Below are 17,285 nucleotides of genomic sequence, written 5' to 3' on the forward strand. Positions count from 1 at the left end.
AGATGTACTGCTCGTCTCACCTTTTGTCCCTGCCCAGTCACACTGCTTTAAGTTGCTCTTTCAATTTACTTCCACTTTATCAAGCTCGCCCAACTCTGTGCCTCAGCAAACACAACAAGCGTCACGGCTCCACACTGGGCTCCAGAGTCAAAACGCCTAACAAAACACTTCCTAATCTGCCGTGGCCCTCTTCGCCAACACCCGTCTGCCCACGTTCATTCCTCGGGACGAGGCTCCACACATCAAAGCTCACCAGTTATATAGGTCAGCTATAGCCTCACACACGGGGAAGGTCACAGTGAGTGTCCCAAGATACCTGGCAGTTCTAAGCTCCACATGGTCCATTCAACCAGCTCAGTGAAAAGCTGTTTAACATATGAAACTTTATCGATGCACAATTTTAGAGTCACAGATCAACATCAAGCACTTTTTTTTTTCTGGACTGTGTGAGGAAAGCTACAGGCAAGGATGACGAACTCGCAAACTCAGTACAGAATATCCAAGAGCCAACATTCAGGGATGATTCGCATGCGCCTGAAACTTTGTATTTCTTTCAGGAATCGAGCCGTCGTACTGTTGTTCCATGTCGGGGTGGTCCACCTCGGACAGGTCGCCCACACAAATACACACTTAATACACACATTGTCTGTCACGCCTACCGGCATTTTGGTACAAATGAAGCTCTTGATTATTTTGTTATCCAAGAATCCACAAACTTATTTTCCCAGTAGGGGACTTTTTAAATGCAAGTCATGGTGTACATTATCTACTGCTCCTAGTTTAACAAAAAATAAAAAAAAAATAAAAAAAACCCATCCATGTGGAAAGTTTAGTTGTGACCAATTACTGTCCTTCCTGCTTTGGATCACCTGCAGTTCAAGGGCTACATCACAAGATCACTATTCCAGGAGAACTTTAATCCACTTGTGGTGAGAATTTCCCTTCTCCTCTTAATCCCTCCGTTTCTCGAGGAGCAGCCACAGCAGAGGGAAGTCATGTTCAGTGAAACACTGGCAGCGCGGCCATAACGTGAACCCATCATGCTGTGAGCGAGGTCATTTCAGACAACTGCAGAGCTCCCGCTTAACCCCGAATGTTAGTAAAGCTCAAAACTGAAGTCATGTTTTGTATTTCCGAGGAGAATATTGGTACGCAGAAATATGAGGCTACTTAAATAAAAAAAAAACAAAAAAACAAATATGATCCCATTTTATTTTCATCCATCAAAGTGGAAAATAAAGACAATTTACAAGCAAGAATTTCTGACATTTCCACCAATACAGCCATCATTAGGGTTTAAGTCAGATGAGGAAGTGAGCCGCATCAAGTTTCTGTCATCTTGAAAGCCATGCTGGAGGACTTAGTTGCATTTGATGGATCATCGCCCTGCATCAATATCACGGCCTTCTTGAAAGTTGCAGGCTTGTTTCTGTACCACTGCTTAAACAAAGTATCCGCTGAACACTGGCATTAGTTCTGGGAGTTGATTTTTGACGTCCACCTTCCGGTATTTCTTGACCCACTATTGACGTTTTTTCTTGGATGGTGGTGAGAATTCATCCTTCCGTGCGTCGGCCACGTCTCTAAGCTCTGAACACCCTTGTAGCTTTTTCTTTCTCAATTAATTTCTTGCAACAGTGTTGACTATTTGTCATCCCATGGTTTTTGTCATTTCAATCAAGCTGCACACATTGAATCTTTTTTTCTTTATTCATTTTGCTTGAATAAAAGAATCTGCACACTTTGATGCTCTCCCTAAGACACACACTCCCTCAGACATCTCCTGATATGCTGGAATTAAACACACTCATGTTTATACAGACTGGAGTTGGAAAATATGCATAAAAATGATAGGGTCAAAACACAGCGCAGTGTGCAATTGGTTAAAGTAAGTGTATAATTGTATTTAACATGTGAGAAGTAATTAATTAATCACCATCTACAGATTTTTAGGTCATATAGACACAATATTGAAGCTTTTGAAGTCAAAAGTGAATGGGTTGCATAGTAGGAAGTGACCCCCTGCCTGTTTGCATGCTCTGCTGTGGGTGTGGCTCTCCTCTCTTCACTTCCCCAAAACACACATTCCAGGTTAATTAGTAGCTCTAAATCAGTGGTTTGCCACCTTTATGAACAAAGAGACATTTTTTTTCTACCAAAGCATATTTATAAGGAGCCATAAAACACATTTAACCTTAAAACCTCATAGGTTTCAGTGTTCAATATATAAAGTTTGAATTACATTTTCTTTGTATAATATGTGGAATAGAATGAAAATACTTTTTTTAATCCCAAAGAGAAGCTCCTTCAAGGGTTGCTCCCTACAAGATAAATAGAAAGTTGAATGTTAAATATGACAGGCGAGTCAAGGAGCAATTTTAAATAGTATGTACAGAGCAAATACTACGGACAAGAAGACATTATAGTCTTATGGCCTTGGGAAAGAAGGACATTTCAGCATGTTTATCTTTTCTAAGCTGTTTTTCTTTCTTTTTTTTTCTTCTACAACCACACCAACAACGTGCAGAATGAATGAAACTTTTGGCCAATCGGGTTAAAAATGCTTTAAATCTTGTAGGTTTTCTTTCTTTCTGTTGGACTTCGACGGTAAATAAAGTCACAGAAACGAGTGCAGCCGTCCAAACTCTCCCAGCCTCATGCCTTCGCAACCCGACGGGCGAGTTTCTGGTCGGTTGGCTTTCACTTCTTACTCCACCACAACTGAAAGGACACGTGACACAGCAGGCAGCAGGAAATTTATTTGTTGGACACAATTAACAAGGTCGTTCCTTGTTACCCATAGTGGAACTGCAATGACAGCATGTATTAATACACTTCACAATAATATAGAGAAAGAATTAAACAGCAGGAAATAAGCACGAAAAAAGAAGCCTCATTTTTATAGATCAATAAACCAGATGCTGAAGTATTGTTCATATAATGAACCTCTTGTCACAGTGCTTAGATATGGTTATTGGCCTAACATAACATGCCCGATAGACGATTTGATCCCATTAGATGCAACTGAGACAGCAGCGTTTTCCAGAACGTAACACTCGAGGGGAAAATAATAATCTGACTGGAAACACGACTGTCGTTTTTCATGTTGCTACATGTTGCTTGACTTTGGGAGGCTGTCACAGAAATGGTTATCTCTGCAAGCTATAGCAAAATAAAAACAAACAAACAAAAAAAACCCACCCATCAAAGCGGAAAATTACTAAAAAAAAACAAACAAAAAAAAACCTGATCAATTAAAACATTCAGAAAAAAACATGTAACAAATTGTATAAAGAATCTCTAACATGGCTAAAAAAAAAAAGAGAAAAAAAATGAAATATGATTACTTGGAAAAAAATTATGAAAGTTTGTGGAATGACTGGATGAAGATACAACATCAAACAATTTATACATTGGGTCATTTTTGTGTTTTGTCCAGGAGCCGCTAGCAGTGTTTCGTTTTGTTTCCCCACACCGTAGATACTCATCAGTTCGGACATTCCCATCAGCTTTAATGGTGTGATGCAGAAATAAATGTACATGGTTGGGGTGGGGTGGGGCAGGTGCAGCGGTCAGTACTGTCTTTGCAACAAGAAGGAGAAACAAAAACAAAGAGAAGAACACATGAGAAATGAGGTACAACCACGCTGGAGCGACAGAGATTCAGTCGGCGCTCGCCGTCTTTAAAACAGACTGACAAGACTACCGACTGATGCCATTATTCACAGACAGCGTCACAGGATGAGCGGAATAGGGCGGGTCCGTGTCGTACGGCATTTCTTTTCACAATGTCTGATCAGAATCTCGACACATATTCTATAGGACGACTTTGGTTCTGCGGGGGGAAGGGGTTGGGGCTCCAGTCTACACACACACACACACATGGGGAACCAAGCTGCTGCACCGGCATGACCTTTCAAAACCCTCCACATTTATTTTCTTTAAGTACCATACATATTATGCAAGCGTGACCGGCTCCCGGACATGCTGACTCCTAGCGTTTAAAAACACGTCCAAAAAACAAAAAAACAAAAAGGTTGCGTGATCATCGGCCAAGTCATATAAAAACCAGATGATGTGTCTTTTTAGGTTCGACACTTTCGGGACTGAAAATACAGAACAAAAGGGAAGGAAAAAAAAAAAAAAAAGAGTTTGTGATGGCGGCTCTGACATGAGCGAAACACGGTATATTACACAGGACTGCATGCAGTGTTCGTGGCGGGGAGTCGCGGCTCGAGCTGAGGGGGGGGGTTACAATGCAGCGGGCTTCGTGCAATGCGGCAGGTTTTTGGGGCCGTGATGCTTCCCCGCCCCTTTTCCAGGAACATGCATGTGATCACACGTGGCGGGAGAACGTCTTCTTCTCGCCGCTACATGTATGGACATTAAATTCAACCAATTGAGTTCATTAGAGACCCCCCCCCCCCCACCATCCAATGAACTGTTAGTGTTGATATTTAATGTTGAACTAGTGGACTCAGACTCCAACATAATCATGTGAACTCTATCAAGGATTTTTCAGGATGGCAGAATTAGCTGCAGTGGTTTTCTTTGGGTTTTTTTGTTTTTTTTCCCCCCACCAGGCACTACAGCGATGCCTGGAACAAAAGGAATAAAAAAAAAAAGAAGAAGATCTGAATCGACAAACTGAGCAACATTAATGATGAAATAGAATTGATTGACTAACACAAATGTATTGCAAAGAATGCGTGCAGCAAGTGTGCCATGCAGCCAGTGATTAGTGCGGTGGATCATGATCAGGTCTTGGTGTTAAGTGTGAGGGAGAACCGGCTGGAGTCATGGGTGACGTACGGTGCTTATTCCCCCTCTCAACAATAGTTCACGTAACTCAAAACACAAGTGGTGGGGTGACTCTCCCCTTGCTTGAAACAAGAGAACCTTCTGCAAGCCAGTTCAAGATTGTAAACTGATAGAAATTGTGTGGATTATCCAGTTATTTACAGAAATTGAAACGTCAGAAGATCAAATCAGACCTGGCTTGCAGAATGTTTGAGACACCATTTTTACCCCAAGTGTTTTTTTAAAATAAGCACTGGCTGTTCTTAATTTAACAACCAAGTGCCGTGTGGCCAGATCTCCAATATCAGTGACATGATATTATCAATAACATTATACCTGTTTTACTGAGGTAAAACAGTTGTGAACTATCGCCTTTGGTCTTTGCAGTGCCCATGCAACCACCTTAAGTCCCTGAAAGCTCTTAAGTATAAAATAAAGCAAACTTACTTCATTCATACCTAAAAAAAAAGAAAAAAAAGAAAATCAAAACAAAAGAAAAGAGAACAAAACAGAGTCAGAACTTTCAGTTACAATACGTATGCATATTTAGCACCAGCACACACATTTAGACACTATTCTACTATATTCACATTATATTACAATCATGACTATATGACACTCAATAGGGGAGAGACTGGAAATATTTCCAATCGCTGAAATAAATGTGATTAAAAGCCAAATGGTCACAATACAACGACAGCTACTGGCCGAGTCGTGCTTTTCTTATTCTACATTTATGAAACAAACACACAGGGGAGACATGAATCACTGGCTGCTCTGAAACATGGCCAACATGTCCTTAAGTAACGCAGAAGAACATAATCCCGACTCCAGGATACGAGTGAATCGGACCCCGGAGTGAGAGAAAGAGAGGCAGACAGGCCATCAAAGCGTAGAGATTAAGAGGTTGTGAGGGAAGAGAAAGGCAAGAGACAGTCCGGTCCAGTTCTGCATCCCTACAGTTTACCCCCCCCCCCCCCCCCCCCCCCACCCCCCACCTGCCCACTGCCCTCAGTAACCCTAGTGTCGTACTTTTCCAGGAATGTAGTTGCGGTCAATGCATTCCTCCTGCAGAAACATGTGAAGACAGCGCTCGTTCTGGGCCAGGGGATGACCTGCAATTCTACAGAGCAAAGCACAAAGTTCACTCTCGCTTGTTTTGACACCGTTTTAAATGGAGGCCGACGAAACGCAGCGGCGGAAGAATTCATGCGCGTTCACCAGGATTATACAGAACTTCAGTGAATACGTGGGTTAAGATTTTACAAGAGGAAAATGTGGCAGAACATGGTCACATACCTGATGAAATTAAACATTCGATCAGGACACAGGTGCAGAAGGATTCAATCACTGAATATTCAATACAGAATAACACAAAACTGCACTTGCTTATTTTTCTCAACTCCAAATGCACATGTTCCACAGTAACACCTCTAAACGTGTCAAGAATGTTTACCGCCGACTGAAAAAGATGATGTTTAGCATGTTGACGTGGCGATGCGGCAGTGGCTGACCTGTTGATGAACTGCTCCAAGCCCAATCGCCGCTGCTCAATGAAAGCCTCGTCGAAGAGGCCGTCATCTGCACGAAATGGCAACTGTCTCTTCAGGGCTTTGCCCGGCAGAGGCGGTACTACAATCTGTTGGAGGTGGCACAAAACACAAACAACACACACACACAAAATAATCCACTCACTGTGCTAGCCAATCAAAACTGCAAACACGTTCAGTTGCATATCTGAATTCACAGACGTTCATATCAAATCCAACACATTTCTTCAGATGACACCCCTTCACCTGGTTAAATTGAGGGGTGCATATGTTTCCTCGTATAACACCGACATCCACACTAATCACATCATTACGAGCATCGTCTCTTGTTGGAATTGTCAGTCACTCACCTTGCTGTCTCTTTCCAGCTCATTCTTTAGCCACTCAAAGTCACTGTATCTTCTTCTCACACAGGAGTCCTTCAGTTTGAAAATAGGCAGGTTTGTCTGCATAAAGGAGAAATCAAACATTAAACACAAATCAGAAAATAAAGGAATTACATTTTTTCAATCACTTGGATAAAGAACTGAAATGGTATTATTCTAACCTTTACACTTATATCAATAACCATAATGGAGCATTTCATTCTTTACAAAACAGAGAAATAAATAATCACAACTGAACACAAAGTGTCATCTTCAAGCTTTTAATCATTCTTAATTTGACAACCTATTCACAATGTACACAAGTTCTGATATCAGAGATGTAAATCTGTTGAACTTCTTTACTGTATAGGTGATTTAAATCATTTTAATCACCACACAGTTATGAAAGCTTAATTGATGAGAAATTATATCAGTGAAGAGAAATAAACGCCAGAACTGTCCATGCTTGTCAAGTTAATGATTCTGGATTCAAAGCAGCCAAAAGACTTCCCAGTGTCTTCTATGGATTAACTGGTGTAGATCGTGTAGAGACAAAGGGTGAAAGCTAATGAGTTCCACTGAGAAGTCATGTTTATTGTTTGGGTCTGTTTACAGATGCACATTATCGACGTGTAATGAGCAGCTTGTGTCACGTGCTGGTGTTATGGTTGGAAAGGTCTCCCAGGAGATAGATGGCTGCACCACCAAATAAAGGGAGGCTTTCTGAGGTAAGGCAGACCTTGTAAATACCACTTACTGGGAGTATTGTGTCAGATTGGGCTTCCTCAAACACACGATCTGTGAAATTAGCTGTGCTAAGAGGTTTTCTCTGCATACAATAGGAAGTTATACTGTTGTAGCTGCTCTCATTTGTCATACTTCAATAATAAACTTTATGAACTCTAATATGAAGAGATATTCCTTGAAACAAATGTAGCATGTTTAACACCATCTGACTTAATACTGCTGCTAACTGAGGGTATATGTACACTTTTAGTTCAATTCGTTGAGGACATTTACTACATTTCTTCTTACAGTTGTGCTTCATTCGGGTTGAATTGGTACAAACGAGTTCGCCTTTAGCTTAAAAGATCAGCAAGCATTATGTTTTCATCGTGAAACTTCTTCGAGACAGCCGTGCTAACAGGCCGCAGCCAATCCCCGGTGCTCGAGTTGTGCTTGCATTCCACCGTGAGTCACTCCGTGCGGCTGACGTCAAGCGCCGCGTCGCGTGCGAACACAAGCTAAGTGGCTACAAATAGCAGCTAACGCCGCAGCTACGGTTGTTTTCATGGCCGCGGCTCGACACCTACCTTCATGCGAACTTCGTAAGTTGTGTACCGGTTCCGTCCGACTCCGGTGATCTGTGGGTCGAAAACGTCTATTTCCAGGAAATTACTGGGGGGCCCGTAAGCGTCGTTGAGGTCCTGGGGCCTGGAGAGCAACCGGCGAGTGTCGGCCACCACAGAATCTGACATCTTGTCGGCTTGTATGCTGCTCTGAATCCGCGTCAAACCAACTGGACACACCGCGAAGTCCTAACTCTCCTCCGAAGGCATTAATCGGTCGCAGCAGCCGGTCGGTGCGAGCTGGGGAAGTCTCTGACGGGAGTCGCTGTCTGGTTGCGGGGGCCCGCCGCCCTGCGCCCTTCCCTTCCACAATCCGGAGAATGCGTTGACTCAGTTCCGTACTACGGACGTTGCGGGACACTCCGCGCTCCCTCTAACGGACACCGAGATAACTGGACTCATGTTCCCGAACAGATGGAACTTTTTTAGCTCTATAAAATATACCCATCTATTGTACAATTGAATTGATTATTTTACCCCCCCAAAAAATAAAACAAAGCAAAAGTCGCAACCGGGACTCGAACCCGCGCCTCAAAGAAGGAAATTGCTTCTCCATGTTTCTTTTCGGACAGCACAATATACACTATTATTATTATTATTGATGAATTAATATTGATTTATTAACATTATTATTACTGTTATTATTATGGTTATGATTGTTGTGCGGATTAATTCTCATACTATTATTGTATTTAGTGACATTTTTTCTATTCTCATATTATTAGTATGAGCATGTTGTTTTATTGTCTTGTATTTTTTATTTAAAATCCGTTAAAACATATACCATACCAAATACAAAAAATAAATGAAGATAAGATACATATTTTGAGAATAAACAGCACAGTAGAAATACACGGAGAGCAGAGAGTGTTGTTCTTTCAACATTTTGACAGGTTGAATGCTTCTTTTTGTTTTGTGTTCTTCAAATACAATAGAGCACTTAAGCAGAGAACATGATTACACTTTTCCAATCAATGCCAACATTGTTTGAGCCCATAAGGTGGTTGAATGAAAAAATAGATGACTTAAGGATTCAGCTTCACTATTTCAGAAAGTATCACCCCATTTAACAATTTCCAACGACAGACAACATTGTCAACAACAATCAAAACATCACATGACTCATTTTTAATCTTTATTATCGATCCAATATATGTAGTTACATGGTCATACACAAAACACAAGATAAAATAGACTCAAAGCAAGATATATAAAATAAATGTATATTTGAATCCGAGGCTTACAGAAAACTGTGGCTACATGTTAAAACATTTCAGCAGCAATTTCAACCTCAAAAGAAATGAGTGGATATTTTTGCCTATGAATGAAAAAAACAACTATATAAAAATATATGATTTGTCAAAAGTTAATAAGGTAGATTTTCCAGGTTTGTGCAAAACATAAAACTACTTAAAGTGTTGGTGTGCAGGGGAAAATTATGTTTTAAGTCAGTCCAGAGTTTCCTGGAGATCGACAACCCAAAAAAGAGATTCATGTTTCAAAGGCTTTTTTTTTTTTTTTTTTGCAAATTAGCATGAGGCTTCCACGTCAGTGAATTCAAATAAAATACTGTTTACATGACAGGCATCTGTGAATCCCCGACTTTGAGTGGATTCTTCTTGTACTTTTTTCTTGTAAACATGTTTGGTAACGAGGCGACATCTCTGATCATTTTGTGGTTCTTTGGCATGTTGGTGGTTGAGTTGCAACCCTTTCCTTCTCTACTTTGGTTCCTTTACATCCCTTTATGGTCACTTTACAGTGATCTGGTATGACACTCTGCGCCGTTTCCTGAACTCAGACTTACTTCATCATGCTTTGCAGTTTGAGGGAATGAAGGGAACGTGGCGATTCGGGATCAACACAGATTTCCCCGGCACACCAGATCATTTTCAGCAGCTTTATAAAACACATTTAACAGGTTGCCGTCGAGAGCGGAAATGTCAGCCTCACAAAGTCTGGATGGTTATGTTTTTAAACAGATTCCTGCAGCTCCTTCTCCTCACAGCACACGGTGGAAGCAGAGGAGGCGGCGGGCTCAGACAGACTCTCCGGTTCGTTCCCGGGGAAGGAGACGGAGCAGTGGGTTTGGTCGGTGGTGAGTGAGGACGTGGAGCTGCTGGAGCTCTCGCTGTCAGACTGGGACACATGGCAGTACTCACGGACCGGGCAGGCGCGCTCGTTGTAGGTCGTCTTGAAACTCTCTTTCAAGCCTTTGGAGAATTGAAGCCAGTCCTTTGAAAGAAAAGGGCAAGAAAGCAGGAATTGATTCCATCATTCTGCCAAGAAGTCTTTAGCACATTGCAGCTTTTTTGCAAATATGTTACTCCGGGATGACTGTTTCTATATTTGTGCTCATTCTACTACTCATTGGTGTGCCTTCTTGTGTAGAGTTTGTGTGTGTGTGTGTGTGTGTGTGTGTGTGTGTGTGTGTGTGTGTGTGTGTGTGTGTGTGATCGTTTCTCTGTGATCGCCCTGGTAGATGTTCAGACATAGAAGATAGACGGATGTTTCCAGAACATTTTAGCTTATCTTTATGAATTCCACCATGTTTGTTTTTCCTGAATAAAAGAAGTGATTAGTTTCCATCTGGATCACACTGAAAAGAGGCAGCGACCTTTGCTTCGTCCCCTCGTCTCTAAATATTGAAACACTTTCATCGAAACAACAAATAATTTCGTCCAGTCTTGAATTTAAATGAACTTTTACTGCCTCTGTACAGCAGCGCGTCGCACTTTGGAAGGCCGTGAAGTCTCGACTGTCTGTTGGAAGGATCCCATCAGAATGTTGAAAGTCTTCTGAGAGGAGCCAACTCACCTCTTCGTGAAAGATCAGCGCCGGCTTGGGAAGCACAGGGATGACTCTGAGTCTGTGAGGGAGGGAGAAACATGTTCACTCTCAAAGATCAGAGGCTCATCTGGCTTAACGTCTGTTGTTGCTCCTCGGCATAGTGATTTAGTGAGGTTGAGATTTATACACATAAGAAGTGTTCTGTGTTCACAAGAGGGTCTGGACGGACGACCCTCTAGTGATGCAGAGATGAAAAACCACTGGCGTCCCTCATATTTAGACTGATATTCAATAAGAGCGGGAATGAATAAAAACCAACACTGCTGTTATCTCAGCAGGTAAGACCCGACCCACCGTTCATGGTGCAGTAACATGACGACCAGGATGATGAGGGTGACGGCGCACACCGCAGACAGCAACGGTGTCCACACCAACCCTGAATCAGGTGGAGGATGAGGATCTGGCAGGAAGAGAGACTTGTGACTGGACGGACTGGCTGCATGGCCTGAGAGGCTTTGGACGACTTAATAGGAAGCATGGTGAAACAGTTTATGGCTTCTTTTGCAGTGTAATAATGCAAACTTTCTTTAGATAGGACTTTTTGGGTACAAAGTGCTTTCCAATGGACACCACAATCAAAAAACAAGTTACTTTAAAACAGATTAAAACATGAAAAAGATCAATCAATTAAAGCCTAATCAATCTAAACGGCCTTTATGTTTACATATTCTTAAAACAACCACAGTGAGCCAAAGTGTTGTACACAAACACAAGAGAACACATTAAACTATGACGCTCACACATGAGAAAAGTGAATCCTTAGATTACATTTTATAGAGGAAATTGACTTTTCCATGTCAGAATTATTCTCAAAAAGAGCAGCAAAGGCCTTGTGGCAACATTATGCAGAGCTGAGAAATGATGTAATTTTAATAAAAGCCTCTGTTGTGAGAAACTGATCTCCAGCATCAAAAACTACACGGAGGCTGCAAACTTCTTAGACCCAATTATTATTGGGTTATTATGATGATTATGAGAAAGAAGGTTTAACGTTTCAGTGTTGAGGCAGTCAGTATTGAAATATAATGACGTGAGCTTTGGAGTCATATTTATAACTATATGTGACAAACAGCAATTGTTTAAGACGGTGGTTTTAAAATACAAGTGTGTCTTATAAAGGAAAAAAATATAAATGGTGAAAAAAAATTGACATTTTGTTATTAAAAAAATCAATAAAACAAAATGTTGATACTTCATGTTCTAGTAAGAATTGTGTTTCAGATTGTGAATTTATGATCGCAGTTGTTTCAAAGCCTCTTACTAAAAAAAAAAAGGAATCCTGAAGTTGAGCAACATTTTATACGTGTCATGCAGTGGTGACCTCGGATAACGACTGCAGCAGTTTATATCCAACATCTGCTCAGTGTTGACGTTCTGTGTTGCTGCACATAATATTGCTGTTTCTATGAACGTCGTGGTGGAAGATCATAGAAGTGTGACGCTGCAGACAACGTCCACTCTTACCCGTGCTGTTGTTGGACCCCCATTCCACCGGTTCACTCCAGTCGCTCCAGAATTCTGACCCCCCACAAGATTGATCCACTTTACTCCGTACTTGCAGCACGTGGCGAGTGGGCGGGGGCAAGTTGAGGCAGTAGCTTTGCCTGTCTAATACAAGACTGTAGGACTACAACAAAATATGGAAGAAACAAAAACAATTAAATGGTTAAAAGAACTGAAAGGACGGTACAACAAATCATTCTGATTCAAGTTGCCTTTACCCTCCAGTTTTTCTTGTTTGTCCGGTAGCGAACTTCACTCTTCACACAACTGGTGAAAGTCTGGTTCCAATAAAACCACAAGTTCTTGTCCTCGCCAAACTGGACCGTCACATTGGTTGGTGGATTTAACAAGACTGGAAGCAACACGATGGAAAATGTGTGAAGAAAGCAGACATGCATGATAATTCTTTGTGTTCCAATGTCAGAATATAATTTTGTTCCTGACAAGGAGATGTGCCAGTGGGACATTCAGGGTGACACCAATACTTCCACACACGTCTCCTTTTGGCTGGATTCTCATGTTAGAATATTGATGTTTACTTGTTTTTGTTTCAGATAAATGTGTGCTTTTCATCCGAGTTGAACGTTATTACATTGTTTAGGTCTTCTACCCTGCTGGTTGTAGTAAATGCTGGATGTTTAATTATTCCAGCAGGATGAACAGAGATCACAGAAAAGCAATAGTGGATCACAGTTTACCTTGATGGCTTCTCATTGGCTAAACTAAAGGTCTCTGCAATGTTTTACCTTAAATAGAAAATGCGTACCTTTGGTTTTGAGATCATGTGTCTTTGGAACACTGATGTTTCCATGAACCAGTGTGGTGGTAAATGGGTGGAATCTCTGTGTTTCCTTGTACGGCCGGACACATTCAGTCTTCACATTGGTGCACACGTGTTTCGTGTTCTCACTGCTGAACCTGTGTGGAATCAACTTTAAAGCATCTTCTGTGCAAAACAACGTGTGCAGGTACAGAATAGCTTGCGACGAATACATCGCTTAAACTAATGTTATATAAAATAGATTTACAATTGTAATCTACTATGAAGACACTTGAATATTTGAGATGAATGATATGAAATACTGACCAGCTGATTAAGGTGTAGTTGACCTCTGAGGCGCCCTCTTGACTCCAGACGCAGGAAACATATTTCAGATGTATGACCTTACAGTCCACATCTGTCAAAAACACCAGCACAGTTTGGATCACGACGATCAGGTTTGTGATGGTAATAATAATGAGGAAAAAAAAGTGCACAAAGATGCACAAACACGGAAGTGCTCATGAAGGGAAATTCACAAATCCAAAAAAAAAACGTGCATAACACGAGGAAGTGAAGGTTTCAGTCCAACTCGTGATACCAAATGTATAAAAACGATTGTTTTATATATTATATATTATGTTATACATTTTAGCTACAGTAGTGCTCAATAAATTCGAGACTTTGGTTGATTTAAAGAAGACTTAACATAAATCACTATATGGAGTGAAAGTCACAAGTTAAAAAGAGTGAAGAATAAACACTCTTACTGGGTAATTCGTTGCCAAGCGCACATCCAAACAGTCCGAGGAGTAGAAATAGTCTTGTTGTCATCGCGGCGCTCTGAAGGGAAACTTTCAATATCAGCGACTCTGCTTCTCCGTCATGACTGAGGTCTGATCTGGATTTCTCCCTGCGCCTGATTAATATGCAAATGAGCTGCGCCGTTCCGAAGACCTGATTGGCTGAACCGCCTGAGGAGGCGGGAGAAAGACAACGCTTCATGTTGCGGTCAAATAGCTCGCGGAACACGGAGAGGAAGGTTTGTGCTGCGTGTGGTCGTCTCGGTGATCATGATGAAGCTCGTTTCCTGTCAGGGGAAACTGAACATGTCGAGCTTCACTCAAAAAAAGATAATAAGCTGCCTCGTCCTGTCAGGCTGATGAAACACAACACCGTGCACGTCCCAAAACGTTCTAAACTGATGTTCATCCTCACAGATCAACGCAGTTCTGGACAGATAAGCTAGAAAAAAAAAGCTACTTTATTGTAGAAAAGTAATTCCACTGATTGGTGTTACTATCCAATCCAATAACGCATTGAGTCACCAAGCCTATTTAATAGAACTAAAATGTTATTTGTAGTTTAATTCCTCTTACTACTGTGTAGTTGGCGTGGAATCAAACTGGGCTTTTGTACATAATTAATCCTCAGTAATGTTAAATACGTGCGATCTGTGAATTCTGTTGAACAGAAAATGAATAATAAACAATATTGACAGAGATTTGAATGCAATACATTAGTAGCACTAAAACTCTTGAGAAGAGTTTCTCGCTGCGGTTATACTGTGTTTTTGAGATATCTGCTCAGTGTTGCTTTCTATTCATGAAAAAAAGGCCCAAACTGAGTTTTGTGGGTTTTGTTTCCTGTGAGAGGAAGCCATTTAACAAAAAATAACATTTACAGGCTGTACATCTTCATCTGAGGAAGGACTTTTGATGTGCAGTGACATTTCTATCTATATTACAACATAAAAACATATAGCTATATATAAAACTGTTTTAAAAAAAATATCAGTATTTAATGGCATATCCACAACCTTGATGATAGAACGCTTCATCAAATTCTTACAAACTTATGGCTACATTTACTTTTTCAACAATTGGCCATAAGATTGGAAGTATAACTTGTGAATAAAGAGCACAAGTTTACATTATAGCCCTTTGTTTGGTTGATTTAACGTATGTGCTGATATTTCACAGATATAATTCAAAGTTGCTTGTTTGGTTTGCCAGACTAATTGTACACAAGTCAGAATTTTAATTGTTATATTCAGAATACAAATAAACAAAGAAAATAAAAACAATTCATGTTTTCAAACGTAGTTACAGAATGTATCACCGTGATATAATAATGTGATCAAACAGAACTGCTGATCTCTCAAATGAGACAGAGGGTTAACGTGACATTTCTTCTTTGTGGCAGCGGTCATTTCCAACGAATTGATATTGTCTCCGTTTTCCTGTTTTCAAAGAACGATTGACACTTTTCACCCAATTGTGAAAATTGGTGGAAAACGTGTGGTTGATCTATGTAATCAACCACACGTCGTCTGTTATAAAAAAAAAAAAAAAAAAAACATTTTCAAATGCTTAAAAATCAGGTCATAAAATATACTTGTGAGAATAACTCACACTATAACAAAAAAAGCACAAACATCTTCATAATAATAAGGTTGTGGGTCTGATGCAAGATGGTACATAAAGTGTAGCGACAACATTACAAGAATTAAAGGAGTTCTGACCAAACTTGATTCAGAGAAACTTCATGCATTTATTTTCAGTAGGCTGGATTATTGTAACGGTGTGTTTATAGATCTCAGTAAAAACATTAATGTTTGACAGCTGCAGCTCCTCCAGAGTCCTCACCGACACAAAGAGGTCTCCAGTCTCTGCACTGCCTGTGTGTCAAAGGATTGAGTTCAAAGTCTGACTTTTTATCAATAAAACTTAGAATGGCCTTGGGCCGAAATACATTTCAGTTTTACTTGCAGAATATTAAATGCACCGACACCCTGAGGTTCTCAGTGTTTCCAGAGTGTTTCCTCAGTCGTTCCTATGCTTCTTGTCTGTGGAACAAACTTCCCGAACATTTGAGGACTGCAGACACACCCACTTCTTCTAAATCAGGCCTCCTAACATTTGCTCAGGCTTTCAATTAAATAATAGAGTTCAACTTATTTGATTACCTCAATATTAATCAGGTTTTTACTTGATTTATTCTCTTTTTTTTATACTTTTCTTACTCCCATTTTCTTATAGATTTCCGTGTAAAGCACAGGGAATTGCCTTGTGTCTGAATGATGCTGTATAAATAAAATGCCCCTGCCTTTACAGTCACTGACAAAGTCATCAAGTTATTAATTGTGATTTAGCCTTTGTCTTTTCAAGCTAATTTATCAGAATGAGTCCAGTTTTAATTGGCTTTTTAATATTCATTAGATATTATTAATGACCCCATAAACATGCCAGGTCAAATCAGTATTTGTATATCCAACTGTAAAATTCCAGAGAAATGTTTGTGTGCCTGCCTCTTGCTGCTCATTTGATCTCAGTCTCAATCTTCTTCTCCTTGTTCTTCTTTTGTGTTTCACAGTGGTTTGCGTCCATAAAGCTGCATTACCTCCATATTCTGGGTTTATCTATCTGGATTGTTTCCTATCAATCTCTTCCAAACAGACGCTGATCTCTTCTGATGTTCTGCCATCTCCTCCATGAGGTGCCTCTCCCATCCGCTTTCTATGAGACACTTTTTCTGTGATTTTTGTTCAACAAATCTTTAACAAAAGTCGGAGCAATATATGACTGAACTTTCTACACGTTTCAATGTGCTTTTTGTTCCCGTGTTCTCAACGGTGCGTAACAAGTTACTATTAAAATAAATTAAATGACATTGAATGACCTGCGAGGATAGTAACCTTTGTGACTTACCACTAAGGCACAGGATCATTTTTCGCAATTTTTTTCAAAACATTAGCCAAATCATTAACACAAGTCGGAGCAACCTATTCCTGAATGTTGCACATGACTCAGGAATAGTTAATCGCAGAAAAAACAAATAATAAAATTAACCCTAAGGCAGTTTAATTTACAAGGGGGCCAAACCACTGTGAAGCATGTGCGGGTAGGATGTACAATATTTTTAAACTGGAAACGCACATTGTTTTGAATTAATAAGAGCACCATCTCTCAATGCTTATCATTACATTCGTCAACATAATTTAGCAATGCTCAGTATTTTTTCCCCCGGGAAAAAAACAACTTAAATCTCCTTTTCACGTCGGACGGGTGCGGAGTTGGTACGTCCCTCCGCGAAGCAGGTGTGGTGT

The 17,285-nt window shown here is 40.5% G+C and overlaps 2 protein-coding genes across 3 annotated transcripts; both read right to left on the reverse strand.

The window, feature by feature from the left end:
• Positions 1 to 5,032: 5,032 nt before the first annotated feature.
• On the reverse strand, positions 5,033 to 8,366 carry LOC308139056 (sorting nexin-12; the record flags this gene model as incomplete). Of its 2 annotated transcripts, XM_080508380.1 has the most annotated exons (5): positions 8,029 to 8,366; positions 6,701 to 6,796; positions 6,315 to 6,439; positions 5,833 to 5,923; positions 5,033 to 5,258 (listed from the first exon to the last, which is right to left on the reverse strand). In XM_080508380.1, exons 1-5 carry the CDS (start codon positions 8,191 to 8,193, stop codon positions 5,253 to 5,255), a joined length of 483 nt encoding a protein of 160 aa, XP_080364506.1. In that variant the 5' UTR covers positions 8,194 to 8,366. The 2 variants fall into 2 exon arrangements, with proteins under 2 accessions (XP_080364506.1, XP_080364505.1); XM_080508379.1 differs by lacking the exon at positions 5,033 to 5,258 and having other exon boundaries at positions 5,821 to 5,923.
• Positions 8,367 to 9,227: 861 nt separating this feature from the next.
• Positions 9,228 to 16,906, reverse strand: LOC308139209 (cytokine receptor common subunit gamma-like; the record flags this gene model as incomplete). The annotated part of the gene is made up of 8 exons (XM_080508555.1): positions 9,228 to 10,299; positions 10,882 to 10,933; positions 11,209 to 11,314; positions 12,379 to 12,541; positions 12,636 to 12,769; positions 13,184 to 13,335; positions 13,505 to 13,697; positions 16,888 to 16,906. The coding sequence occupies 8 exons, from the start codon at positions 16,904 to 16,906 to the stop codon at positions 10,039 to 10,041; spliced, it is 1,080 nt and encodes a 359-aa protein (XP_080364681.1). The 3' UTR covers positions 9,228 to 10,038.
• Between the last annotated feature and the right edge of the window lie 379 nt (positions 16,907 to 17,285).

This window comes from Blennius ocellaris (genome assembly GCF_963422515.1).
Source record: "Blennius ocellaris genome assembly, chromosome: 14".
NCBI classification, from domain to species: Eukaryota; Metazoa; Chordata; class Actinopteri; order Blenniiformes; family Blenniidae; genus Blennius; species Blennius ocellaris.